At 38.3% G+C, this 27,207-nt stretch overlaps 1 protein-coding gene and 1 long non-coding RNA gene across 5 annotated transcripts in view; one reads left to right on the forward strand and one right to left on the reverse strand.

Moving 5' to 3' along the window:
* Nucleotides 1-27,207, forward strand: part of LOC105842061 (uncharacterized) — a 38,657-nt gene that overhangs the window by 3,979 nt on the left and 7,471 nt on the right. The window contains exons 3-4 of one of the 2 annotated variants that reach the window (XR_009975165.1): nt 318-461; nt 3,946-4,054. This is a non-coding gene — a long non-coding RNA (uncharacterized LOC105842061). Of the gene's footprint in view, nt 1-317; nt 1,459-3,945; nt 4,055-27,207 lie in introns of those variants that run through there. The other variant, XR_001139857.4, reaches the window with a different exon arrangement.
* LOC101742550 (eukaryotic translation initiation factor 4E transporter) overlaps nt 4,855-27,207 on the reverse strand; it is a 41,593-nt gene continuing 19,240 nt past the window's right edge. For 2 of the 3 annotated variants that reach the window (XM_062672939.1, XM_062672938.1), the window contains exons 10-26: nt 21,567-21,680; nt 21,028-21,136; nt 20,158-20,274; nt 19,638-19,756; nt 19,244-19,318; nt 18,556-18,696; nt 18,390-18,425; nt 17,791-17,890; nt 16,617-16,738; nt 16,043-16,124; nt 15,281-15,340; nt 14,517-14,716; nt 13,351-13,446; nt 12,744-12,821; nt 11,686-11,748; nt 10,067-10,157; nt 4,855-9,545 (exon numbers count right to left, since the gene is read on the reverse strand). In XM_062672939.1, coding sequence (XP_062528923.1) covers nt 9,373-9,545; nt 10,067-10,157; nt 11,686-11,748; nt 12,744-12,821; nt 13,351-13,446; nt 14,517-14,716; nt 15,281-15,340; nt 16,043-16,124; nt 16,617-16,738; nt 17,791-17,890; nt 18,390-18,425; nt 18,556-18,696; nt 19,244-19,318; nt 19,638-19,756; nt 20,158-20,274; nt 21,028-21,136; nt 21,567-21,680 — 1,776 coding nt within the window. In that variant the 3' untranslated portion in view covers nt 4,855-9,372. The remainder of the gene's footprint in view (nt 9,546-10,066; nt 10,158-11,685; nt 11,749-12,743; nt 12,822-13,350; nt 13,447-14,516; nt 14,717-15,280; nt 15,341-16,042; nt 16,125-16,616; nt 16,739-17,790; nt 17,891-18,389; nt 18,426-18,555; nt 18,697-19,243; nt 19,319-19,637; nt 19,757-20,157; nt 20,275-21,027; nt 21,137-21,566; nt 21,681-27,207) is intronic. The other variant, XM_038016210.2, reaches the window with a different exon arrangement.

A 27,207-nucleotide genomic window follows, 5' to 3' on the forward strand; every position in this document is an offset into this window, starting at 1 on the left:
AGAATTTATTCAAAATAATCTTTGCACTTCAACAATGTGTTAAAATTTTTCACTGAAATAAAAATAGATCCCGAAAAGTTACAAAGTGTTAATTTCTGCCGTTCTCGTTAACTTGCTGTGGCGATTAGTAATTTTTTCTTTCATTTTTATCAATAACCCACAAAATGACAAAACTAAATATACTATCGATAACGCTTATCGACAACAATAATGCACATCACTATGCCCGTCCATAAGGCTCGTGAGTGGAAGAGAGAGCGAAATACTCGCTTCACCGCTTCGATTTTTTATGAACTGCACGGACAAAATAATTATAGTTAAACGAGTACCGAAGCTCGCTGCTAACCTCCCGGCAAAATTTAAGTTTCAATTGTAACGGTACAACGTATATACCATAGATATTGGATAGTGGTTGGTTGGATAGTTTTACTAGTGGTAGGACCTCTTGTGAGTCCGCAGAGGTGAGAGAGGTGTTTGGGCGTCTTGTGAGCTCGCTTTGACGTCACCACCGTCCTGAATGTTTCTGCCACGGAGCAGTAAGACGTATGTCAGCATCCTGCCGTTTCTGTTGCGAAGCCATCTATCTTTTCACTGGTGGTAGGACCTCTTGTGAGTCCGCACGGGTAGATAACACCGCTCCGCCTATTTCTGTCGTGAAGCAGTAATGCGTTGTAAATGTCTATGGCCTCCAATAACCACTTAATACCAAGTGGGCTGTGAGTTCGTCCTAGCAATGAAAAAAAAATGTATTTACGATTCAAGGGTCGTTTTTCATTGCATTCATGGGAGAACGAGCTAATGGTTCCGCTGTTGGGGTTACCGGAGTTCACGGCAATGATTAGATATATGAATGCCGTCGCCCAGCTTGAAGCCTTTCTGTAGTATTGAATAGCGGCTGTTCCACCCTTCAAATCATGATTCCTATGCGACAGAAATAAGCAGGACCGTTTTTCTTAAAACACGCCCAAATACGCAAATTAATTTATTTATTTTTAGTTTCTCATGTGTCAACAGAAAACGGACATTACATACACGTCTACCTTAGCGAGGTGGAGGGACCGTAAATTCGTCTGTTGAATTAAGTATTAAAAAAGCCTTTTTTCAATTACGGGGGTGTTTAATTAAACATACATGGTTTATTTCTTTGCTTCTTTCCGTCGGCTATATTATCTACCTAACGTTTAATCAACTTTAATTTTAATAAAACATATCTGTTATTATCCGCTTTTTAGTCAATATTCAAATAAATTTCAGATGTTTTGTTCGTTCAATAATATGCTTTTTTTTCGTATGCCTTCTCTGTGCTATTCGAGAAAACCTCTCGAAGGTTGCGGTAATAGATTTTTTTAAATCTTAATTTTATCTTCGCCCACTTTTTCTTTAAAAGTCGAATAACATTTTCTCGATCCAATAATACAATTAGTTTCATGTCGGAATGTATATCCATACAATAGTCAACTGCGCTATCAGACAGATTGTTTAGACGTAAATACTAGTTGGTTAACAACGATAAAATGTGTTGCTTAAAAATTATCAGTATCGTTTTCACTGCGCATGCTCAGTTAACTTTCGGCATTGAGCTACGCCGAGTAATCGAGGGCCTCCCGCCCACCTACCTCACCTCACACCCCTCACCCTAATTTGCCTTTCGTTTTGAGCTACATTTGCCACTTACGGCCTTGTAAATGCCAGTCGCCAGTCGCCACGGCGCACGGCGTCACTACAGTACTGTGTTCTATAGATTATACAGTTCATATTTTTGCGTGCTTAGTGCGAGTTTTTTAACGTTCTCGATAGCGTAAAAGTTACCTCAAATTAGTATGGAATTGGAACGTTTGCCTACGTTTACCCCTAGGGGCACTGTGCCAACTGCATACAAATTTGAGTTAACTTTTACGCTATCCAGAACGTTAAAAACTAACACTAAGCACACTGGTGATAAGATAAGCGACTAACATTATACTGTTTGTGACCAACATTGCCCACTTTAATCAATACTATTCACTAGTGTACTAGTAATAAAACTGGCTAGTAGTCGTTAGCTGGGTGACGGTAATATTTAAACAACAAATATTTACATAGATAAGAGAATTGTGATTTGTAGATATGTAATTTGTTTTAAAGAAGTTAATGTTTTACGAAATCATTGTTATGGCACATATACATACATGGGCTTGGGTATATTAATATTGAACTATAAAAATCTATAGTAGATTTACGTTTCAAAACTACTTCAAGAGCACCGGTCAGTGTCCTCGCCGAACCCGACACTTGCGTCGAAGGGCTCGATGAGTAAATTAACCCACAGACAGCCCACTGAGGTGCTCTCCGGATTTTCTCAATAGGTCGTGTTTCCAATCCGGTGGTAGATTCAGCGAAGCACTGCTCTTGCTAGGGCCAGTGTTAGCAACACTCCCGGTTTGAGCCCCGTGAGCTCACCTAAACGTCAAGGCGAAGCTGCAATAGCCTCTCAAGCCTATCAGCATAGGTAGGAATATAAATATAACGTTTCAAATGAGTTTCTTTAGTTTATGATAAAAATAAAACATTTATTAGTTGAATCTCGTTGGTGGACAGTTTAATCTTTGCTATCAACAATTTAGCGTTTTCCTATCTAAATCTAGTCTGCCAGTAATTTGAAATTACTCGAATTCTGTTTTTGTTTCTGTTACTAAAACTAGAATCGTCGTGGCCTAAAGGATAAGACGTCCGGTGCATTCGTGTTGAGCGATGCACCAGTGTTCGAATCTCAGGCGGGTACCAATTTTTCTCATGAAATACGTACTCAACAAATGCTCACGACTGATTTCTACGGTGAAGGAATAACATCGTGTAATAAACATCAAACCCGAAAATTTATAGTTTCCGTAATTAGTGGTGGTAGAACCTCTTATCAATCCGCACCGGTAGGTACCATCGCCCTGCCTATTTTTGCCGTGAAGCAGTAATGCATTTCGGTTTGAAAGGTGGGGCAGCCGTTTAACCATACTGAGACCTTAAAACTTATATCTCAAGATGGGTGGCGACGTTTACGTTGTAGATGTCTCTATGGGCTCCACTAGCTACTTAATACCGGTCGGCAATAGGTCGGCTATGAGCTCGTCCACCCACCTATGCAACAACAACAAAATCGTGATAAATTAGGGAAATAAGCAAAATAATTTCTCTTCGGCTCCTTATACAATTATGCTGCAAATTTTCGGATACTACTTATTTGCTGACAATTTTAAACTCACATTTTTTTAACATGCTTACAATTTTATTTTAGTATTCAAAACTAATATGTAATCAGAAAAGAATATTAGTTTTCGGAGAACTGTTATCTAATTTAGAGAACCTTACTCTCTGCAATAGTAGGTACCGCTAACAAAGGCATGATTTGATATAAGACATCAGCTCATAGTCCGCTCGATGTTAAGACTTACCGCAAACTTAAAACAACATAACACGAACCCCACAGTCTTTCATAAAAACAGTCCAGTGTGCTTAGTCCTTTAATCTTAAAAAATTACTCAAATTGGTATGCAAAACGTTCCAACCCTATACAAATTCGAGTAAACTTTTACGCTATCGAGAACGTATCACTAAGCACACGGTATTCGGATCATCTCGTCCACTTCTTAATATTTAAAATGCAGCGGTATAAGGAAATTCATTACTTTTTTTGAAATCGCAATCAAATCAAATAAGCTACTATTGTAACGTATAATTTTAATATTACTCTAACTTAATATTGCTAAGCATAAATACTTACTATGTTAGTAAGATACTAATGCGTTTTTTTCCTACCTATGCTGATAGCCTTGAGAGGCTATCTCAGCTTCGCCTTGACGTGTAGGTGAGCTCACGGGGCTCAAGCCGGGAGTGTTGCTAACGACGGCCCTAGCAAGAGCAGTGCTTCGCAGAATCTTACTGGTGGTAGGACTTCTTGTGAGTCCGCGCGAGTAGGTACCACCGCCCTGCCTATTTCTACCGTGAAGCAGTAATGCGTTTCGGTTTGAAGGGTAGGGCAGCCGTTGTAACTATACTGAGACCTTAGAACTTATACCTCAAGGTGGGTAGCGCATTTACATTGTAGATGCTTATGGGCTCCAGTAACCACTTAACACCAGGTGGGCTGTGAGCTCGTCCACCCATCTAAGCAACAAAAAAAATAAAAAATCCACCACCGGAGTGGAAACGCGACCCACTGAGAAGATCCGGCAAGAAACTCAGCGGGCTAAAATTTTAATCAGTCCTGTTTACGGGTTTAGATATATTTGGAGGTGTACGACAAAGGGCAGATCTTCCCCCAAGCGGGAGTAGTTGCTCGGTAGATCGACGGTCCATAATTCCGTGGAACAAAAACGAAGTATACAAAACTGAATATGAAGCGGCTTGGCTCTGCCCCTGGCATTGGTGAAGTCTATGGGCGACGGTAACCACTCACCATCGGGTGGGCCGTATGGTCGTCTGCCTACAATGGCAACAGAAAAAAAAAGAATCTCACGGTACCAGTGATGACGCTTGTATTAGGATCGCTGGGCGATGATTAATTAGTCTTTGTAAAATCCCGACATTCAAAAGAGAAGGTAGGATATTCACGGTTTCAACTCTTCAAACTGAAAACATTAACTTGTCTTCCAATTTTTAAAACAACTTTATTTTCCTTCCCACGCTTAGACCTTAGCCTTGAGAGGCCTATGCCAGCGTAACCGAGCGAGATTTAAGACATTTCTGTAGAAAACAACTAAAATCGTTAACTAAATGATATATGCGATTCTTACCTTGATAGATCCCAGACGAGGCCGCGCGATCCGCTGCCCGCGCTAGGTACCAAAGTCATCGACGCGAACAAATAAAACACAACGCACACAACTTTAAATTTGTTTTTAATCAATAATTTAAAGCTTACAGGAGACATATTCTTTTTGTGTTTCGAACGAACGAACGCGGATAGCCGCTCGTTCGTATTCAGGGATCAAGTGAACTGAAATTACAACCACAACGTTCGAACTACGCAAGTGTACCTGGAAACAGCTCGCATCTAATGCGCCGCTCGCGTCGTCCTTCGTAGCGAAAATCAACCAAGAACAAAAAAAAAAAAAAACAAAAAAAAAGAAGACAAACAAACAAAAGAACACAATCAATTCATGATTTCTAAAAAGAGTATTTTCAAATCCATTTCAAAACCTCGGTATCGCAAAACGTTAAAAACATATCCGCCCGACGACGCGCGGCTCTCGTCAAAACGCTCGCCGCTTATCGATTGCACGCCTAACGCTGTCCTAATTCACAGGCGTGCGCGTTTTTTAAATACATAACACAAATCGCTTGATATTTAGCGGGACGAGACACGGGGGGCGTTCGCGTAGGCGCTGTGGCCCAGCCGCGCTTAGCTAATTGACAACACCCCCTCCCAACCTACCTCGCTCCCTTCCTCCCCCGGAAACACGCCGACCGGTCGAAACGAGAAAAAAATTAACGTTCACAGCTTCGTTAATTCCAAATGAGCGTTTCGTAAAAATCCATAAAAAATATATCACGAGAATTTGAACACAAGCACGTAGGTAGTTAAGTTGAGTTTACCTTACGCTTGTGCGGCGGATACGCGCGTCACACGAGCCGCCCTAAGCGAAACGGTAGCTATCTGTCGCCTCTCATCTCGCAAATGTATAAGGACATAATATTCATCTTTATTTTTTCTATATATATATATTCAACATAAATCTTTCTCCTCCCGACAAATGACTCGGTAACAAATGCTTAGAAACACAACCGTGGACATACAAAAACGTATATTTGACGAAGTCGGAGCTAAGATTCTCGTCTGCGTTAAAATTTTTAACCGCTCAGTTAAAACACGTCGCTAATTTTCAGCAGTCAACTTCGAAAAACAATTGCTTGCATCAAAATCTTATTCCCTTGATCAATATTTAAAAAAAAAATTATACACCATAGACTATATTAGCTCCAAAGTCGGCATTTTATCTCAGACGTTATTAGCTCGACCGACCGAGTATCCCGCAGTCAGGTGACGAAACACAGATTTCACCGACCCGATATATTTACAGGAAGGGACTCAAACCCGTCGAAAACTAAACGTATTTCACGAAAAAACACAAACCCGGACATATTTCCCGGTGTACAGTCGGACGTTTCGAATTCCCGGGATTACATAGAGAACAAAACAAAAAAATACCGGTCTAAAATCAGGTCGCCCCGGACGAGGCAGCCGACAGATTCGACAAATAATAACGTTTATCCTAGAACAATAACACACCTCAAAGCCGAATACGAGACGCGCTAGAAATGAATACACCAAAAAGTTTTATTGAACACCCGTCAGTCGGCTGCCAGTCAGTCAATTGCATAGACGATTTTTTTTTTTTTTAAATTCCCTAGGCCCACGTTTAATCGATTCAATATACATACAATTTTGTTGAGCTCTCTATATACATTTAGTTTCGTAGGAGCTTAAATACGGAAGCTCGAATTGAGCGGAAACGCTATCAAATTTTCCTCCTATTTTCTTGTTTGTCAATTCGATTATTTATATATATATATATTTTTTTTTCTAACGGAGAACACATTAATGATTGTATTTGTACTATCAAAACATTTAAACATTCTTTTCGATATCGATATATAAATCGATTACAATCGTTCTCGGTTGTTTATAAAATCGATGTTCAGTATCGATATTTGGATCGGTGTGAGTGACTATGAACTGAATATTTTCAGTGGTATTTTTATGAAAATTTCGTTTTGTTTATTAATTTATCATAATCATTTTTAAATTCGTCGACTTTATTGTATGTTTAAAGAAGAAAAGAAAAATACCACTGAATTACATTTGACTGGATTGTTTTTTTTTAAATATTCAGATAAAAAAAACACGACATTAAATAAGACACGAACCGCGCTTGAGATTTATTTTAAATTATTGCTTCATCTTTCTCTTCGACATATCGATTCACTCAAAAACCTCAATCAACAGTCAACCAAATGGTGGTTTTACAATATAATATTTAAGGAACCACTCATTTTTCACCAAATTACAATTTCTATTTATTCATTTGACTATTCGTGATGCGAGCACATTCATATCGGACTCGGAACGTTACAAATTTCCGTTTGACATTACAATTTTAAGACAGTCACGTCAATGACTCTGTTATTGCTAATGTATTTTTTTTTTTGGCTTGGGACGGTACTAGTGTGAGTTCGTTTAAAAGCTAGAAAAGGAAACGGTTAAATTTGGACGCGATTTGTGTGTAACGCGGTAACCATGGTAACCGGTTTCCGAACGATGCCGCTTCCGGAAAACCAGTTAGGGTTGCCATACTCTCATATTTATACTTGATATTTATTCAATGTGATTAATAAAAAATATATTCAATATAACCGAATAGCTCATTAAAATTTTTAGTAGAGGCTAAATTAAAAAAAAAAAACAGTTTGATTCGAAAAAAAAACCGCCAAAAAGTTCTCAATTCGTGACCGACGAGACATCAATACGTACATTTAATCTATCTAATAATGTTTAACATTTAACAAGTTTTATAGTTTAAGTACATTTCTTAAATTTATATTTATGTATTATTATTTTTTTTAAATAGTATTTCGATGATTACAAACAATTAATTGTACGATCAGTCTCGTTGTACTAGTCTGAATTTTTTTATTGTGTTTTCAAATTTTCATCGACAATTCCAAGCTTTTAAACACACTGAACACTATCGAGCGGACACCCGTACCTCAAAATGCACATTACGTCATTTGAAAAACATTATTCTCAATCACGGGGATGTTTACAAATTCCGAAAAAAAAATAATACATTACTCAATTTAAAAACATTTCTTGTCAGGGACGTTAATTCTTAGCTTTTAGCGTTCGGCGGGAGCTTTTGAAAGCGTACAAGAAAAATCGATAGGTGAACAACAACAAAACGTTAAGTCTTTAAATTGAGCAAAAATTTCGATAATTTCAACATCCCTATTCTCGACGATAACAGTGGGAGGGAGAACGTTCCGTGACGTCATCACTTCTAGACTGTTCACGCTGACAAAGGACCCCTTAAATTCGTTAATGACGTAGCACGAATAGACTAATCCGAGTGGCCGCCCATTGGTCAATCACAGCCATTATTATTTACGCTTCCTATGTTTCACCATTAATAAGCCCTCATTCGCACGGGCGTTTTAAAAACGTCGCGTTAAAACTCGGCGTTGGCGCTTTTATAACTTTCTCGATGTGACGTGTAATCCGTAACGCACAACGCTTGGCGCTCAAAATGCAATACTGCGGGATAAAAAAGCGCTGACATATGAACATACACTAGGAAATGAATGTTCTATTTGAACGATTTTTTAACGAGCGCTAAAAAAAACTCTAGTGCGAATGAGACCTAAGGCTGTATTCAATTCAATTAATGGCATTTACAATATCAAATTGAACCGAATCAACTGTAATGCTACGGTCGTCAATCTTCGTAATCGTCCATAGTTTTATCGTAATGCGAGACGACACACATCACATGTCTTTCTGTTCATTTTTAGTCTTTCCAATCTTTCCGTAGCTTCTCAAAGTTTGTTATACTAAAAAGGCGGTATTTCTTCCGTAGCCGTTTACTTTTGATAGTCGAAAAATAATAATAATAATCGTAGTGTAAAAATTAGTAAACGTTGTTGGATTGAGAAACAATTCGATTCTGTGAACTCACCCGTATAGAATACAGCAGCACAATTTTCTTATATGACATTAAACACTAAACGCATTGTTGTTTTGACATACGATAAACATTTCAATATTCGGCAATTTTTGTGTGTTCAAAAGTGAACGATCTTGCTTTGTTACGATACAGTATTAAACGTTTTAGAGATCAACAAAAAAGGTCGTCAATTATCTAGTCGCAACCTAAGTCCGCTGTTATATTCTAATACTAGTGTGCTTAGTGTTCGTTTTTTAACGATCTCGATAGCGTAAAAGTTAACTCAAATTTGTATGCAGCTAAAACAGCGCCTCTAGCGGCAAACGTAGGTAAACGTTTCAACCCCATACAGATTAGAGTAAACTTTTTTTTAACGTTCTCGATAGCGTAAAAGTTAACTCAAATTTGTATGCTGTTAAAACAACGCCTCTAGCGGCCAACGTTACAACTCCATACAAATTTAAATTTTACGCTATTGAGAGCGTTAAAAACGCTACAAAGCTGCAACGTTTGCCTACGTTTGCCGCTAGGGGCGCTGTTCCAAATGCATACAAATTAGAGTTAACTTTTACGCTATCGAGAACGTTAAAAAACTCGCACTGAGCATACAGAGCAGTGATGTTTACGACGGAGAGCCGTGTGGTGTGGTTCAGTTGTTTCGATGTATTGCAGGGCGGGTTCAGTTGCGCGCGGGAGGGGTTGGCGCGTGGTGTCGCTCCAGCTCCTCCAGCGAGAGCGCGTTGGGCACGTGCACGGAGGGCAGCTTCCCGGCCGAGGCACGTGCCAGCAACTCCGGGGAGAACCACCGCGCCAGCTGGTTGTCGCCGCCCGCCGCGCCGCCCCCACCCAGCTCTGGACATACACGAACAATGTTCAAACTGATTTACTCGATCGCATATTGCTTTTTTTTTCCTACTTAAGCTGAGAGGCTATATCAGCGTAACCTTAACTAGTAGGTGAGCTCACGGGGCTCAAACCTGACGACGTTGCTAACACGAACCCTAGCAAGAGCCGTGCTTCGCAGAATCTACCACCGGATCGGAAACGCGACCCACTGAGAAGACACTAAGAAGTAAAAAAACTCGCACTAAACGCAAGGAATACCAACAGTAACTGTGTGCCAAGTAATCGGATACTCTATCAATGTTAATACTACTGTAATGTAATTACTGGTGGTAGGACCTCCACCACCCTGCCTATTTCTGCCGCGAAGCAGTAATGCGTTTCGGTTTGAAGGGTGGGGCAGCCGTTGTAACTATATTTGGGACCTTAGAACTTATATCTCAAGGTGGGTGGCGCATTTGCGTGGTAAATGTCTATGGGCTCACCTAAGCAATAAAAAAAAAGTGTTAAGTAGTGAATATAATACATACCATTCATGCTTCGCTGGTGCGACTGAACGAGCAGCTGATGCAGAGTGGTTCCACCGGACATACCTCGGTTCATGTTATTAATGTTATTATACTGAAAATACAATTAGTATTATTCATTAGTTTATTTACCAAAATTATCATACTATTCAACTAAATTTAATTTAACATTTTTATTATAGTATAGTCATAAAAAGTAGATACAATCACAAAGTATCGTGATGACAAAACAATCAATTGGAAATTGAATATAAAGATTTTCCTACATTCCATTTCGTTGCACGTATGTATACATTACGTACAAGTTAAACCAACAGTAACAATGAAGTAACCATTCATGATATGCTTTTTTTTTCTACCTATGCTGATAGCCTTGAGAGGCTATTTCAGCTTCGCCCTAACGTTTGTAGGTGAGCTCACGGGGCTCAACCGGAGAGTTGCTAACACTGACCCTAGCAAGAGCAGTGCTTCGCAGAATCTACCACCGGATCGGGAACGCGACCCACTGAGAAGATCCGGCGAGAAACTAGTGGTCTGTGTCTATGGGTTAGTTCGCTCGTCGAGCCCTTCGTCGCAAGCGACGGGTTCGACGAGGACGGTGACCGATGATACGCAATGACGTGACATGTGTTGTCCCAGCTATCGATTTATTTATTTCTTTTTTATTGCTTTGATGGTTGGACGACCTCACGGACCACCTGGTGTTAAGTGGTCACCGGAGCCCATAGACATCTACAACGTAAATGCCGCCACACACCTTGAGTTATGAGTTCTGAAGTCTCAGTACAGTACAACGGCTGCCCAACCCTTCAAACCGAAACGCATTACTGTTTCACGGCAAAAACAGGCAGAGTGGTGGTACCTACCCGTGCGGACAGACAAGACGTCCTACCAGCAGTAAATTTATACCAGTTATTTTTATTTTCTTTTTTAATAGCCCGATAACGAGACCTTTAAGGCAGTCTCATTTTTTCTTCAAAAATTCTATTTTAACATAAAAATAATATGGAGCGAAATGAAATTAAGTTGATTAATTCGAGACTAATGAATTGGGATAAAATTTTATTAAATGAAACTAAATAAGATGGAATCTCGTGATCTATGATGGCTACCCGCTATGCTAGGATCAAACGAATGTAATTTTTTTTTTTTTTTTTTTTTTTTTATTGCTTAGATGAGTGGACGAGCTCACAGCCCACCTGGTGTTAAGTGGTTACTGGAGCCCATAGACATCTACAACGTAAATGCGCCACCCACCTTGAGATATAAGTTCTAAGGTCTCAATTATAGTTACAACGGCTGCCCCACCCTTCAAACCGAAACGCATTACTGCTTCACGGCAGAAATAGGCAGGGTGGTGGTACCTACCCGTGCGGACTCACAAGAGGTCCTACCGCCAGTAATTACGCAAATTATAATTTTGCGGGTTTCATTTTTATTACACGATGTTATTCCTTCACCGTGGAAATCAATCGTGAACATTTGTTGAGTACGTATTTCATTACAAAAATTGGTACCCGCCAGCGGGATTCGAACACCGGTGCATCGCTAAACACGAATGCACCGGACGTCTTATCCGTTAGGCCACGACGACTTGTGGCCTAACGGTGATGAGTTCTCACCGTATTGGGTCCTTGCTGTCTTTGCTGCTGAAGGGGAAACTGACGGACGCCGCCGGGCATTTGCTGTGAACACATGTAGATGTTAAATCAATAACAAGTCTGTCATAACAGTTTTTGCATATACAGATACCGCACCGATGTGTGTGTAAGTAATATGGGAGTTTCAATTGTGAATTTGCTAATTGATAATCGCAAAGGAGTATTTAAAGAAGTATACAAAAGAGTATATTAAAGAGTATTCTTAAACTAATTACAGAGGTGTAATAAAAATGTATTTTTTGTCTGTTTGTTGCATTCAATACAATTTTAAAGAAGTCGACGTCTGAGGTATCTCATTCTAACAACTGAATTTTGTAATTCACTATAATAACATTCAAAATTTGTCTATAGATCATTCTGAAATTTGCAATAAAATGAACTTATTATATACACTTTTTTGTTATCATATCGACCAGACTTACCTTAGTAATTGATATAGTCTATGAGCATTTGTTATCAATTTCAATTAAATTAGTATACCATACTAATAATAAATGATAGTTTAAAAAACTAGGGGTGCTGCATGGGGTGCATGGTATCAGCAGTTATAAATATTTTATGAACAGATATGAGTAGAAGGGTTATTTTGATAATATGCTGAAAAGCACCCCACGCTTTTTTACAATAAAATCATTACAAATTTATTTTCTATTTTTTTGTTGGATTTTCTAATAAAAGCGTATTTTTGTAGTTTTTTTTATTTATTTTTCATTTTTTAGTTGAATTTCAATTTTTCAATATATTTTTTCAATTTTTTTTTTTAATATTGAATGGTCTTTTTTATGATTGAAGGATTACTGGTGGCACGGAGGCCTTTCCAGTTTCACCAGGACAGGCATTGAATTGTCATCGGTCCTTAATAATTATACCAAATTTCGAGTTAATGCGACGTTTTGAAGGGGGTCAAAATCATGTTCAAAGATTCCGTTACATACTAACATATTAAACATACATACGTCTGAAGCTAATAAAAGGGTATTAAAAATCAAAAATTCATGGGTAGATAATTCGAAACGTACCTGCTGTTGGTTCATATAGTGTTGGTAATCGTTCGACACAGGATTGTAGTTCATAGGAACGGGGCCGCTTTGGTTCCCCTGAAAATTATTAATAATTGATTCAAAACTTTCACAAGAATACAAAACTAAGCGATTGCTTGTTCGGTTGTTTTTATTACACTCGATACGCGGAAGACATTGAGGTTGAAATTTTGAAGTACATAGCACACACAAAGTTTTGGTATTAAGTTTTCATCTTTGACTATCCCAGCGGATGACCTGGCACCAAACTGAGATCATCTTTATATATATATAATTCTACTGTACGTGTGTATGTCACTGAATTCCTCCTAAATGGCTGAAACGATTTGAGCGATTTTTTTGTATGCGTTTGGGTGGCGCCCTGGATGGTTTAGATTCACAAATCATCCCGGCAGATGGCGCTGCAGTCGGTAGTACTTATATAGGTTTTTAATAAATATTGATTGCCTAATAAACAACCAGATATAGAGCAAACAAACTTGTTTAGCACACTAATGTTTGCCGTTGTGGGAATCGAACCCAAGCCCTCGGCCCGCAGTCGGAGCAGTAATTATTGTGCCGCTGAGTGCATAAACAAGTAGGATACCTTGACAATGGGTCGTCCCTGCGGTATCTTGTTGGACTGCCACTGTTTAGGGCTCGGCGAGTCGGATTCCTTCTCAGCTGTCATCTTACGTAGCACCTTGAAAAAAAAAACCTTTAAATGATTAAACTCAAATCAAATATGTAATATAAATATTTTGTAATATTTACTGTGTACATATGCGTACATATTCGGAACTTATAAGGGAATATAGAGAAAGAGTGCAGAATGTTAATTTTTTTTTAAATTATGCATAAAAAATCTTTTTCTTTTTTTATTACACACACTACAATGTATTTGACACACACACGCATGTATACTATTTGTTTATTGTAAAACTTCTCTCATCGCTTATAGTCTGTGGTCAAATTGAGGATAGATATAAATATTGTTTGTATTTATTAATATTTGTCTACACTGTAGTTTTAGCGAAATCTGTGAACATATATAATAGTCTTTGACAATAGAATCATAATCAATCTATACTAATATATAAATCTACAGTGGATGTTCCGTTATAACTACTGAACTATGCATCCGATTGACTTGAAACTTGGTATCCATGTAGAGAATACATGTACTTAATGGATAGGCTAATATTTATAGGAGTGTTGGACTGCCTAATAATAATGATAATAAATAATAATGTTAATTTTAAATCCCCCAGAGAAGCGGGCGAGTACGGCTAGTAGTGTACAAACTTATAATTTCAATGAACTATAGTCGAATTTTGTGTTTGTTATTGCCTTTGTACACGTGTACTTTGTGCTTGTAACACGAGCATACAGCCCACCTGATGGTGAGTAGTTACCGTCGCCCATGGACTTCAGCAATGTCAGGGGCAGAGCCAAGCCAATGCCTACGGTAAGCATAGGAGTAACCTAGTACTTTTTTTTAAATTGCTTAGATGGGTGGACGAGCTCACAGCCCACCTGGTGTTAAGCAGCTACTAGAGCCCATAGACATCTACAACGTAAGTGCGCCACCCACCTTGAGATATAAGTTCTAAGGTCTCAGTATAGCTACAACGGCTGCCTCACCCTTCAAACCGAAACGCATTATTGCTTCACGGCCGAAATAGGCGCGGTGGTGGTACCCACCCGTGCGGACTCCCAAGAGGTCTTACCGCCAGTACATTTGGAAGATTACTAAGAAATCGTTAGGCTTACGGATGTCGGCGTGAAGGAAATCGGCGTCGACTGCTTGACGTGCTGCTGCTGCTGTTGCTGCTGGAGCTGCTGCATCTCGTGTCGGCGGCGGTAGTTCTCGCGCTGCTCCTCCAGCTTCTTTTTGATGAGCGCGCTGTGCATGATGGACTGCGTGTGCGCGGCCAGCTCGCGCGGGGACGGGATGCGCGCGGGGCCGCTCGCTGCGTAGTTCGTTAATAGTTAGTACGAGTTGCGAAGTGGAACTTCTTGCATGAGGGTAATTTTGAAGTGAAACTTCTAATGCGACTTCCAACAAGGTTGTGTTAAATGTTCAACGCTACCATACTAGAAAGAGAAATGGAGATCGAGAAAAAATACACGCTATTAATTGGATGTTTCGTTCAATAGTGAAATATTAGAACTTTAAATGGCAATTCTAGCACATAACGTCTTGTACTACAGTAAACGCAGATCTTTTTTATTTATCTATATTATCATTAGTCTCAGTTATATACAGTGTGTAAACAGTGAGTTAAATCTATAAATAATGTGACTTGTGTGTGACTTCTGACATGTGTACTTTGTTCGCACGCACTTTTTTTTTCGTAAGCTATTACCCAAAATCCTTGTGTAAAATGAATTAAAGCAAAAATCCATATCAAAACAAATTGATTCCATTTTTTCGTTCGATATAGTTTCAAATCGCAATTTTTCGTTTCAAACATTTTCAAACTAATTTAGTACTACTCATCGATAATTAAAATATAGCTCTACAAATATTGTACCTGTGTGATGTACCGTCAGCGTGTTCGGACTGGTCGCCATTATTGGGGACACACAGAACGCTGCGTCCATCGGGAGGAAATTTACACAATGCATATTAGTGTTCGCGCTCAGTCCGATCGAAATTCGACTCTAATTACCGACGCTTGAAGATCGAATTTGTACTAACTGTTTCGTCATCGACTCAGTCCGATCGAAATTCGTTAACGTTTGAATTCTGAACATGTTCTCGCATTGTTGTTGTCTACGAGCAACAGTGATTACTGCGACCGTACGCTCATCAGACTTAAAAATAAAACAATAGCGCTCTGTTCCAGGTCGCACGTCACATCCGTTTCTGATGTTCTCACAGTCCAAAGCTTGTTATATTTTTTGCTAATTTTCGCTGACGTCACGAACAGGCTTGCGTCATCAGTGGCGGATTTGCAGTCTCGGCCGCCCTAGGCCCCAAGCCATCAGCCACCCCTTTCTCAGATACCCCATATAGACTACATAATTAATTTACTTTATTGCCAACTTTTATCTAAATAGATTAAAAAATTTAGGAAAAATTTTTAGTTTAAAAAACAGAAGAGTTTTTAAGGATGCGGCATAGATTGCACCATGCAGTGCAGTCCGCCCGCCATATAAGTTTTTTGACACGATCGGGGCTGCCCCTAAATCTGGCCGCCCTAGGCCTTACCGGGCCTTAGGGTAAATCCGCCACTGTGCGTCATCATCATCACAGACGTCTAGTGTTGCCAGTTCCACCGGCGACTGCGTACCTTGGTGCGGCAGGGGCGACAGGCGCAGCGGCTGGTGCGGCGGGGGGGCGAGGTGCGCGCCGCACGGGAGGGGGGAACTCATCTGCGCGACCAACAAAATCAACATTGAAAACATTACTACAACCATTTTTTTTATTGCTTAGATGGGTGGACGAGCTCACAGCCCACCTGGTGTTAGGTGGTTACTGGAGCCCATAGACAACGTAAATGCGCCGCCCACCTTCAAGATATAAGTTCTAAAGACTCAGTATAGTTACAACGGCTGCCCTAATCTTCAAACCGAAACGCATTACGGCTTTACGGCAGAAATAGGCAGGGTGGTGGTACCTACCCGTGCGGGCTCATAAGAGCTCCTACCACCAGAAAATATGCAAATTTTAAACCTCAGTAAAATTATACGAATTTCTAACAGTGGAAAGTAGTTTGTTACTACACCACTAGAGTTTATTAGTGTTATTTATTTCATGCCAATCTAATAAAGCCCTAATTTATGTCAAGCTGGTTTTATAGGAGCACCATACCATGATCTGGTGTATATACAGCAAGCAAATTACAGTGCAGTGTACTCCGGTACCTGTCTTTTTTGGTGATGCAAACGTAGGATGGTGAGAAGTATCTCGCGGTGTCTGCTCTGCAGGCCCGGGTTGCTGAGCTGCTGCATCAGGTGCTGGACCGTGATCTCGCCAGCTTTTAAGCCTATAACAATTAAATATTAGTGTTTCCTTCAAGCTAGTAGTAAGTAGGGCGTAATTTCAATACAGACAGATACCACTGTTCTGCCTGTTTCTACCGCGGAGCAGGTATGTATTTTTGTTTGTAGATTAGATTTTTTATGCTATTTAGAGTGTAATTGAAGACCTGAGTGGATGAAGGGGTTAAGTACAGATTTTTGAGTTTTAGAAGGTGTTATGTGCCTATAAACCATATTAGACTATAAAACTTCGTGTTTAAAGGCTATTTTTAGAAATTGAATTTGATGAAGGAGTTTTGTACTAAGAAAAATTACAAGTAACAAAAGTTTGTTGCTCATTTTCTCAAAGTTAACAAATACATAATATCATATCCCCTTCGTCCACTCAAGTCTTCAATTATTAAGGGGTTGAGGATAAAGTTATTAGATATTACAACCCTTAAGGATATTTTATGATCCTCCTAAACTTGTACTCTTCATCTGCAATCATTTATAAGTTTCAAGCATCTCCGTCCGAGTAAACATCAAACAAAGGTTGTCAACCTCTATTTAATAACCATAATGTCTCCATTATCGGGTACAGTTCCAATCTCGATACGAGGTTATTATATTTATATTATTAACATTTTCTACTACGGCTGTTTGATTTTAAAAATTTGTGAACCTTTCGAATTCCGAGACATTCATATATTATGGTGACAACTACCGTTTATTTTTCTCTAAATAATATTTCTAGACTTTTACGTTTCATTTCACGCAGTGTCTTGAGGTTTGAGGCTGTTTAATCAATGTACCTTTTGCCAAAAAAATAAAAAAATGCTAAATTAAAAAAAACACTACACTGAGAATGTCTAATGTGTTCTATCTAATTCTCTCGCCGGTTGAATCCTATACATTTGTGTTTGTGTCTCTATGGACTTATTTTTTCGTTTCATCGAGTTCGAAATGACAACGATTCTAAAGAAGTTTCACTTCAAAAACCGTAAGAGTTGTTTTAATGACGTCTACGGTTCGTGAGAACACCAAGCTCGTTGCTCGACGAGGTTCCGGTACTGACCGTGCACGATCGCCTGAGCTTCGGGCCTCTGTAGCAGCTCGCGGTCCGAGGGCGTGATGACGGCTCCGTGGGCCGGCAGGTCCGGCGGCTGCTGCGGTCGCTGTTAACAAACATCACAACCATCAACAACAGTTTAATCACAGGAACCCGGACGAAGAAGAGGAAGAGGCAGACCTAAGAAATGGATGGATTGCGTGAAAGACGATATGTAATGTATGAAATGAGATAAGAAACAGCAAATTATTTTTTTTATATAATATCTAAATATATCAGTAATGATAACGAAGTGTGGCCGCTTTTTAGTATTAATAGTCCACTTAACATCCCCAAGTATTATCAATTACATACTTCCAAACTTTTCTTCTTCTTGTCCTTTATCCCATCCACGACGCGGAATGGGCGCAGCATGTCCTCTTTTTCCATTGAAGCCTATCCGTACGTCACCTCTGCGCTCAGAGCCCTCTCTCGCATATAGATATCGTCTTTCACGCAATCCATTAGTATTTTTAGGACACCCCTCCTCTTACGTTACCATCTGCTTATACATTACTTCTAAAGTACATATTTATTATAAAACATAATTATTGATTATTACTCACCATGGTATGGGCGGGATGCTCGTCAGTATTGGTCAGCTGAAATGAAATAATATTAAAATTTTGAAACGAATTAGTTGAGTTTTGTTGCAACGCGGAATTTTGGTTCGATAATGATGGAATCATCACAAAAAAAAAAGCTTTAAAATTAACAGTTAAAACTAAATACCTGTTGGACTTGTAAGAGCTTGTATAGGAGCTCTTGAGGTATATGCGGTTGTTGTTGTTGTTGTTGCTGAGCCTTCTGTTGTTGTTGCTGTTGCTGTTGTTGTTGTTGCTGCTGTTGCTGCTCCATGCTTTTATTCAGCATCTGTTTTAAATACATTTTTTTTTATTTCGTGATCACATTAACAATTCAGTTCTGAAGAGTTACAAATCTAAAATTCAGAGAAACTAATATAAGTAAGCAATATTGTTCAATTATTCATTATATTCTCTTCAGTACCTATAATTAAGTTAAAGAGAAAAAGTTCGATACAAAAACGCCTAACAGTACCTAGGTTATAGTATTTTGATAATAAAAAAATCACAATTAATATAATATAGTATTGGGTGTGAATGCGCACTTTCGAGTGCGTGCGTATGAGCGCGTGTGGGTGCGTGCACGTGTGCGTCCTTAATTTTGAGTGTGTAAGTTTGTGTAAGTGTGTGCATGTGAGTGCGTATTTCAGTTTGTGGAAATGAGTGTGTGCGCGTGAGTGCGTATTTGTTTGAGTAAGTCAGTGTGTGCGTGTGAGTGGATATTTCAGTTTGTGTAAGTGAATGTGTGCGTGTGAGTGCGTATTACAGTTTGTGTGAGTGTGTGCGTGCGAGTGCGTGCGTACGAGTGCGTGTGCGAGCGGGTGCGTGTGGTATACCTGCAGTAAGGTCATGGGTTGATGACGCGGAGGGTCGCCGGCTGCCACCGCGTGTCCGCCCGACACCTGCGCCAGCTGGAACAAACGTCGACACATCGTATATTACAAGTCGGACAATTGCAAAGCCAAAATTACATCAATACGGTTTAAGCCAACGAATGCAACTTTAGAAAGTAACATAAATATGCTTTCTAAGGTTTTACTTATAAACATCGTCGATCGTGTTTGAAATGCTAATGCAAAAGACTACCTACTATCAAATGTCGATATTAAATTGAAAATTTTTTTATACCTTAATTTAATATAATTTGATATTTGCTCTTGATTTTTATACCAAAATATTTATAGTTACCTCGTATTTAGGCAAAATTAAAATACGTTATACGAAACTCACGAGTCGTTTAAATGCAGTGAGATCGTGGTCGGGAACGTTGTGATGCTGTACCGGCTGCGGCCGAAGTCGAGCCTCCAACTCTTCGAGACTATGCACCTTGCCGCCAATCGATGTCGCCTCTGAAACATATTTACATATCACATATATTCTCCTCGCGTCGATAATCCTCAATGCTGAGGGTTGTGGCTTCCTCTAATCACTTCCTCCTGGATTATCCTGCGCCATTTCTTTTTTTTTATTACTTAGATGGGTGGACGAGCTTACAGCCCACTTGGTGTTAAGTGGTTACTGGAGCCCATAGACATGTACAACGTAAATGCGCCACCCACCTTGAGATATAAGTTCTAAGGTCTCAGTATAGTTACAACGGCTGCCCCACCCTTCAAACCGAAACGCATTACTGCTTCACGGCAGAAATAGGCAGAGTGGTGGTACCTACCCGTGCGGACTCACAAGAGGTCCTACCACTAGTAATGCACGCGCGCCGTTTTTTGTTATTAGTAGTAAGTTGAGAAGGTACCTGGGCGGGCGTCGTTGGCGCGCAGCAGCAGGTCGAGCAGCGAGGGGGGCGCGCGGGGCGGGGCGGCGGGCGCGATGGGCGCGAACACGGCCTCGCGCGGCGGCGGACTCTCCAGCTCTGCAACGCGACCAACCCCGCTCCACTATAACTACGATCTAAGACTACAAGTTTATAACACAGTACAATCTACTGGTGGTAGGACGTCTTGTGATTTTTTTTTCCTACCTAAGCTGATAGCCTTGAGAGGCTATATCAGCGTAGCCTTAACTAGTAGGGAGAGCTCACGTTCAAATACATGCAGGAACGGAACGGAACGGTATGGATGAATGTCAGATATGGAGCATGACTGAGTGAGAGAGACAGGAGATGTGGTTTAAGCATGACTGAGTGAGAGAGACAGGAGATGTGGTTGGAGCATGACTGAGTGAGAGAGAAAGGAGATGTCGTTGGAGCATGACTGAGTGAGAGAGAAAGGAGATGTCGTTGGAGCATGACTGAGTGAGAGAGACAGGAGATGTCGTTGGAGCATGACTGAGTGAGAAAGAGAGGAGGTGTCGTGTTAGAAAGTAAGAAAAACGGCGAATGAATGCGGAACACTTCGTTTTATTTCTTAAACGTGAGGATGGTAGTTACCGGACGCGGCGGCAAACAGGCGGGGTGTATCTCTAGAGACGTAAGACGTTTATATTTTAGTTACATAGATTAAGACGATTAAGACGAAATAAAAAATCAAGTTTGTATGAAGTCATCAACCGTTTCACTGGCCCAAACCTCAATAGAAAACCCCACATACAGTGTCAGCAGGGAAATGATACGCTTTTCACTAATCCACTTGTCCTTAGAAATAGATAGAAAAAAAAAAGATATTACCATCGACAATATTGTGGAGCAGTCTCTCGTAATGCTTGTCGTTTGTCGGACTCTCCCGTCTGAACCATTGACTAAAACGACTTCCGCCTTCGGTTTCGCTTCCGCCGTTCTAAAACGCACAAATGATTCGAATTAAATTTACATAAATATACAGACTTAGGATCCAGATTTAACATTGTTTTTAATTATTACTTCGCTAAAATATCATCCCCCCCCCTTCTCGTGGGTTTTGTAAAAGAGATTCCAGGGGATTCACCGGCGAATAGACAGCAGTTGTCCAAGTATTATATTAAGAAACTGCAATTATAATGCGCCGTATTGTAATGTATTCCTATTTTAAAATGAATTGGGTCACAGGCTTTACAATACGATCGAGGCATCAGACCTCACGTCTCAATATGAGTGTCGGCATTCACGTTGTGATGTCCAGGGGTCCGATGGACATGGACAACGACAATCCTAGGGGCCCAGGGTACTAACTCAATGATGTCACAACGATAGAAGCGAACGGAGTATAATGTATTTAAATGACCGGTTACCGTGAGTACATCAGGAATCGTGTCAAACTTGAGGAACTCGTCCAGGTTGAACTCCGGCTGGTCGTTGTTCTGATGAACGTCTTCCGTCTTCGACTCCACTCCTGAATCCTTGTCCTTAATTACATTAAAAAAAAAAATTATCACATGAAAAAATTTAAATGTACCCACCCTCCCTCCTCTAGTAATTTTTGGCGGGAACGCGAGGGAACGAAGTTGTGCGGATTGTTTTGTTTTGTCAGTTCATTGAATGTGCATAAGTATTGGGAAAATATAATAACAGTCGCCGGAGGAGGCCATTCGGGTTTAACAAAAAAAAAACCCACAAAGTCTCAGTAAATTCACTATCGTTTTACTGGAACGTAATTTTGTTACATCTAAAGATGTGTAGCTCCTGAGTGAGTAATCTAAAAGATATATATCACTCAAACCGATATAATGTATCACTAACTCTTCACGCTAATTTCGTTTCGACGTATGACTAATGTCAAGGAAAAATGTACATTATTTCTATAGGAGCAAAGTTTAACATAACTCATGTATTTTTGAATAAAATTTATATTTGCTTTATTCTTACATAAAAAGGTAGCCATTACATAATTTGCGAAGTTAATATTACGAATAATGCGATGCTATATCAAAAAAAAACATTTAACAAAGTTTCTTAATTTGTTTAGTTCTATGGTAAGCTGCATGTTGTAGATATTCAATGCTTTTTTTTAATGCTTACTTTTTTATAATTTTTTTTTTTTATATAACAAAAGAGTATTTATTTATAGTCAATTGTGCCCTAGTGTAAACAAGAAGAAGATGAACTACCCACATAAATCGACAGATATAGTTTCTTTGACTATACTGAGACCTTAGAACTTATTTCCCAAGGTGGGCGGTGGCATTTACGTTGTAGATGTCTATGGGCTCCAGTAACTACTTAACACTAGGTGGGCTGTGAGGTCGTCCACCCACTAACGAAATAAATAAAAAAAAAACAAATTTAATACATTCCCTATTTTAAGTACACCTATAATAGTATTTATGGTGTTCAATAAAGAAAGGCGAAATCGCATTTCTCTGAAAAAACAACAGGAAACAACATTTAATGCCCTTTCTTCAGGTTTAATTATTATTTCAATAATTCTTTATAACACACAAAACTTTCTTTCACAACATTCATTAAAACCGAAAGATATTTATTTAAACAACTGTCAATCGTCATAATAAGACAGATTGACAGTGACATCTAATAATTAACATTCAATCGTTCCGTAACTGATGTGATAACGCGGTAAATAAAATTTTAAGGAATACTACTAATTTTTTTTTTCGGCTGGCAACACTGACCGCTACTTGTCAATATTATTGTGCTCTCCCAATTATTATTTAAATTAAATAGTTATAAGTTCTTTATTGTACTTATAATTGTATAAAACATATACCTAAGTGATAATATAAGTTTATTGTTACGTAAAACATTTAATTAGTGCATTTTACTGCATAATTGTAAAAATTTTTATTTTTTATTTTTACGTGGGTACTATCAATTTCTGCAAATCCAAAATGATGACCAGAGGTACCAAAGCTCGTCAAGTTGATGACCAACTTCAAGTGGCTCTTCAACAACTGAAAACATCACGGGAACAGTGTCAACAACTGTTAAAAGAGAGAGAAGACAACGAAGTCGAAACACTCCAGGTAATTAAGAAAAATACTATGTTGAAAGGACAGTTGTCTCAGCTCTCCATTGAATACAATGAAGCTCTTGAGACTAACAAGAAATTACAAAATGTTGTAGACGGCTTCGATCAGTGCAGCGGTGAGTATGTTGAGTCGCTCCAACTCTCAGCTGAACTGAAAGTCAAACTTTCTCAGGCACATGATTGTATCTCTAATTTACAGTTAGAGATAACAAATCTAAAAGCCCAAAAAACACAGAGCCTGTACTCGGAACTGATCGAGAGTGAACCAGCTTCGGGAACAGTGATCACCACCTCTGAGTGTGACATACCTACAATAGATTTGACTGGTGGTGACTCCGATTGTACACATTCCTCTCGATTAATTCTTAGTAAGAAAAATGATAAGAGATACACTAAATTAAATAAGTTTATAAATAAAACGCAGCAACTATTGAAATCTAGAAAATCTATTAATTATATAAAGACTATATGCAAAGAACGAAATGCACTGCGTACAAAACTAATTATTTCACTTGAAAAATTACAATATGTTCATCACAATCATGAGTTAGAAATAGAAAAGTTAACCTCACAAATAAATTCATTGAAAACAGATTTGGACAGTGTTACTAAAAATTATGAATATGCCCAAAAGGACATATGTGAACATATATCGGTGATGGATAATCTGCTTGATTTATGTAATAATAATAAAGAGCGATTTGAATCTTTGACATTACAATATGCTAATTGCAAATGCCACTGCTCTATATCAGGTTCTCCACTACCAGACCATTCCAATAGTCAAAATCAATATTCTATTTCTACCTGTAAGCCCGTTGTAAACAATATAATTAAACCTTTGCTTACAACAAACATTATTAAAATATTCAGTGATGAACTAGGGAAAAATATGGGTGTAGCGCTTAATGATCTGTGTTCGGGACAATCTGTCATAAATTATTGTATGCCAGGGGCTTCATGTACCCACATCCTTAATAGAATTTTAAATGTGACTCATTGCCCAAACACAACAATAATTATAATGATTGGGAGAAGGGGAAATGCAGATATAAGAGATATAAAATATCAAATAAATCAATTATTAACACTACAGGTGAAAAAGATCATCATGTTTGCATTTCCATTTATTCAGAGTATGCCAGCGGAAAACAAAATGAGACATAGTATTAATGATTTTATGCAAACAATTTCAAATGTAAATAATTATTATGTCATGACACCATGCAAGTCACAAAATATATTTTACACTATTGACATTAATTGCATGATAAAAAATAAATGTATTAGTATGACAAAACCTAACAAATACTATTTAGGTAGCTACAATTTTAGACAAGTAGCAAACTCGCTACATTATTTTTTACACATTTATCTAGCCATGAATTTGGCTAATCAACCTACTGCTTCTTTTGAGCAGGAAAAAAATATGACATCTATTAATTTGGAATCCGTTCCAAGTAATTTAAATTAAATATTAAGACAACAGAGTTTACCTCTTGCATTAAATATGATTTATTTGGACACAGCCCATCAACAAATACTGTTTCTTTGAAAACAACTGTAATCAACCTGGTGCATCAGAACTTACAAGGTTTGATGGGTAAAGAACTTGAAATTGATTTGTTTCTAGATTACAATAAAGTCAACTTTCTATGTGTAACTGAACATTGGCTTAAAAAATATGAATTAAATTGTAATTTTAAAAATCACCAGGTTATGAGTTCCTTCTGCAGAGAGAATGCTATACGAGGAGGCTCTCTTATCATTGTTAATAAAAATTATAAATGTAAGGAACGTAGAGACATTGTGAGCCTCTCTGTGGAACGGATTATTGAAATGGCATGTGTAGAGCTTGAGCGATTCATTGTTGTAAGTGTGTACAGGCCCCCGAATTCGTTATATGATTCTTTTGAAAATATATTGGAACATGTTTTATTAAAGCTTTCTGTTTCTAATAAACATATTTTTATCTGTGGTGATTTTAATATAAATTTATTAGAAAATACAAATGCTACTATTAGATTCAGAACATTGTTAAAATCATATAACCTTAGCAATTTATTTTCAGAGCCCACAAGAAAAACTAGCACATCGGCAACCTGTATAGATAATATTTTCACAAACGTAAAACCTTTGCATAAATATATTATTAATCATTTAAGTTCAGACCACAGTGGACAATTCATATCTTTTAAAATTAAATCTGTTACAGATGTTAATAGTTCAAGAAACCTACAGTTTGTTCCTATTAATATTAGACGTATGGAGAAGTTTAGAGGTAAAGTTTTGGCAAAAATTGCGAATGTTTGTTATAGTGAAGATCCTAATGTTCACTACATGGATTTATTTAATTGCATTAATGATGAATTTAGTGCCATCTTTACTTCTAAAACTCTGATCTTACATAATAAAAGATCATTCAATGAATGGGCGACTGTTGGAATTCACAAAAGTAGGCAGAGATTATATGACCTTTATCATGAAAAATCATATAATCATAATAAGTCATTTCATGAGTATGTCTGTAAATATTCCAAGCTGTTTAAAAAAGTCTGTACATTGGCCAAGTCATTGCACTTAGGCAATCTTATAAAAAATGCACCTGACAAAATTAAAATGACTTGGAATATCATTAATAGGGAGACTGGGAATGTCAGAAACAGCAATGCTGAATCAATTTTGAAAATCAATGATAAAATAATAACTTCTCATCAAGAAGTGGCCAGTGCTTTTGAGCGCTACTTTGCTGATATCCCAGCTTCTACTACAAAATCTTTAATTTCATCTCCTACCGTCGCCGAATCATTACTGCAAGATCATGTTGATAAATGCAGTGTTAACTTTAAGTTCACAAATATTGCTATAAAGGACATAATTGATAATTTCAAGCTCATTAATATTAAAAAAAACTGGTGATTTATGGGGAATATCAATTAAGGTTATAAAATCCATTATTGATATAATCGCACCTTACCTTGCTACAATATTTAATGACTGTATTGATAGTGGTGTGTTTCCTGATCTAATGAAATATAGTAAAATAATACCTCTGTTTAAATCTGGTAGTACTTTTGACCCCACTAACTTTAGACCCATTTCAGTACTACCAACATTGAGTAAAATTTTTGAAAAAATTATTTTGGAACAGCTTTTGAACCATTTCTATTCCAATAACCTGCTTCATAACAAACAATATGGATTCACTAGAGGCCGTTCGACTATTGATGCAGGTGTAGATCTTATTAAAAATATTTTTCAGGCTTGGGAGGAATCGCATAATGCCCTTGGGGTATTCTGCGACTTATCTAAAGCTTTTGATTGTGTTGAGCATAATACATTGTTGAGGAAATTACACCATTATGGTATTAGGGGCGTTTCATTAGAACTTATTAAATTTTATTTATCCGGAAGAATCCAAAAGGTAGAGGTTAAAGGAAAGAGATCTTCCGGTGTCTTACTTAATATGGGTGTTCCTCAGGGTTCCATATTGGGTCCCTTCTTATTTCTTGTGTATATCAATGATTTACCAAAGTTTATTGAAACCCGTCACGAGGTCGTATTATTCGCTGATGATACATCATTATTGTTTAAAATTAAACGACAATTGGAAGATTATGACGATGTGAATGATGCTATCTCGCGCGTGGTACATTGGTTTAGTGTTAATAATCTGTTATTAAATAACAAAAAAACAAAATGTATAAAATTTACCACACCTAATGTTAGACCAGTAGACACTAATATCATTGTAAGTGGAGAGACACTGGAGCTTGTTGATTCGACAGTTTTTCTTGGTATAACAGTTGATTCCAGGCTGCAGTGGGGTCCTCACATATGCAAGTTAGCGAATAGACTTAGTTCTGCAGCGTTTGCGGTAAAAAAAATACGAACGTATACTGATGAAGATACGGCACGTCTAGTTTATTTCAGTTATTTTCATAGTG

This window comes from Bombyx mori, chromosome 16 (genome assembly GCF_030269925.1).
Source record: "Bombyx mori chromosome 16, ASM3026992v2".
NCBI classification, from domain to species: Eukaryota; Metazoa; Arthropoda; class Insecta; order Lepidoptera; family Bombycidae; genus Bombyx; species Bombyx mori.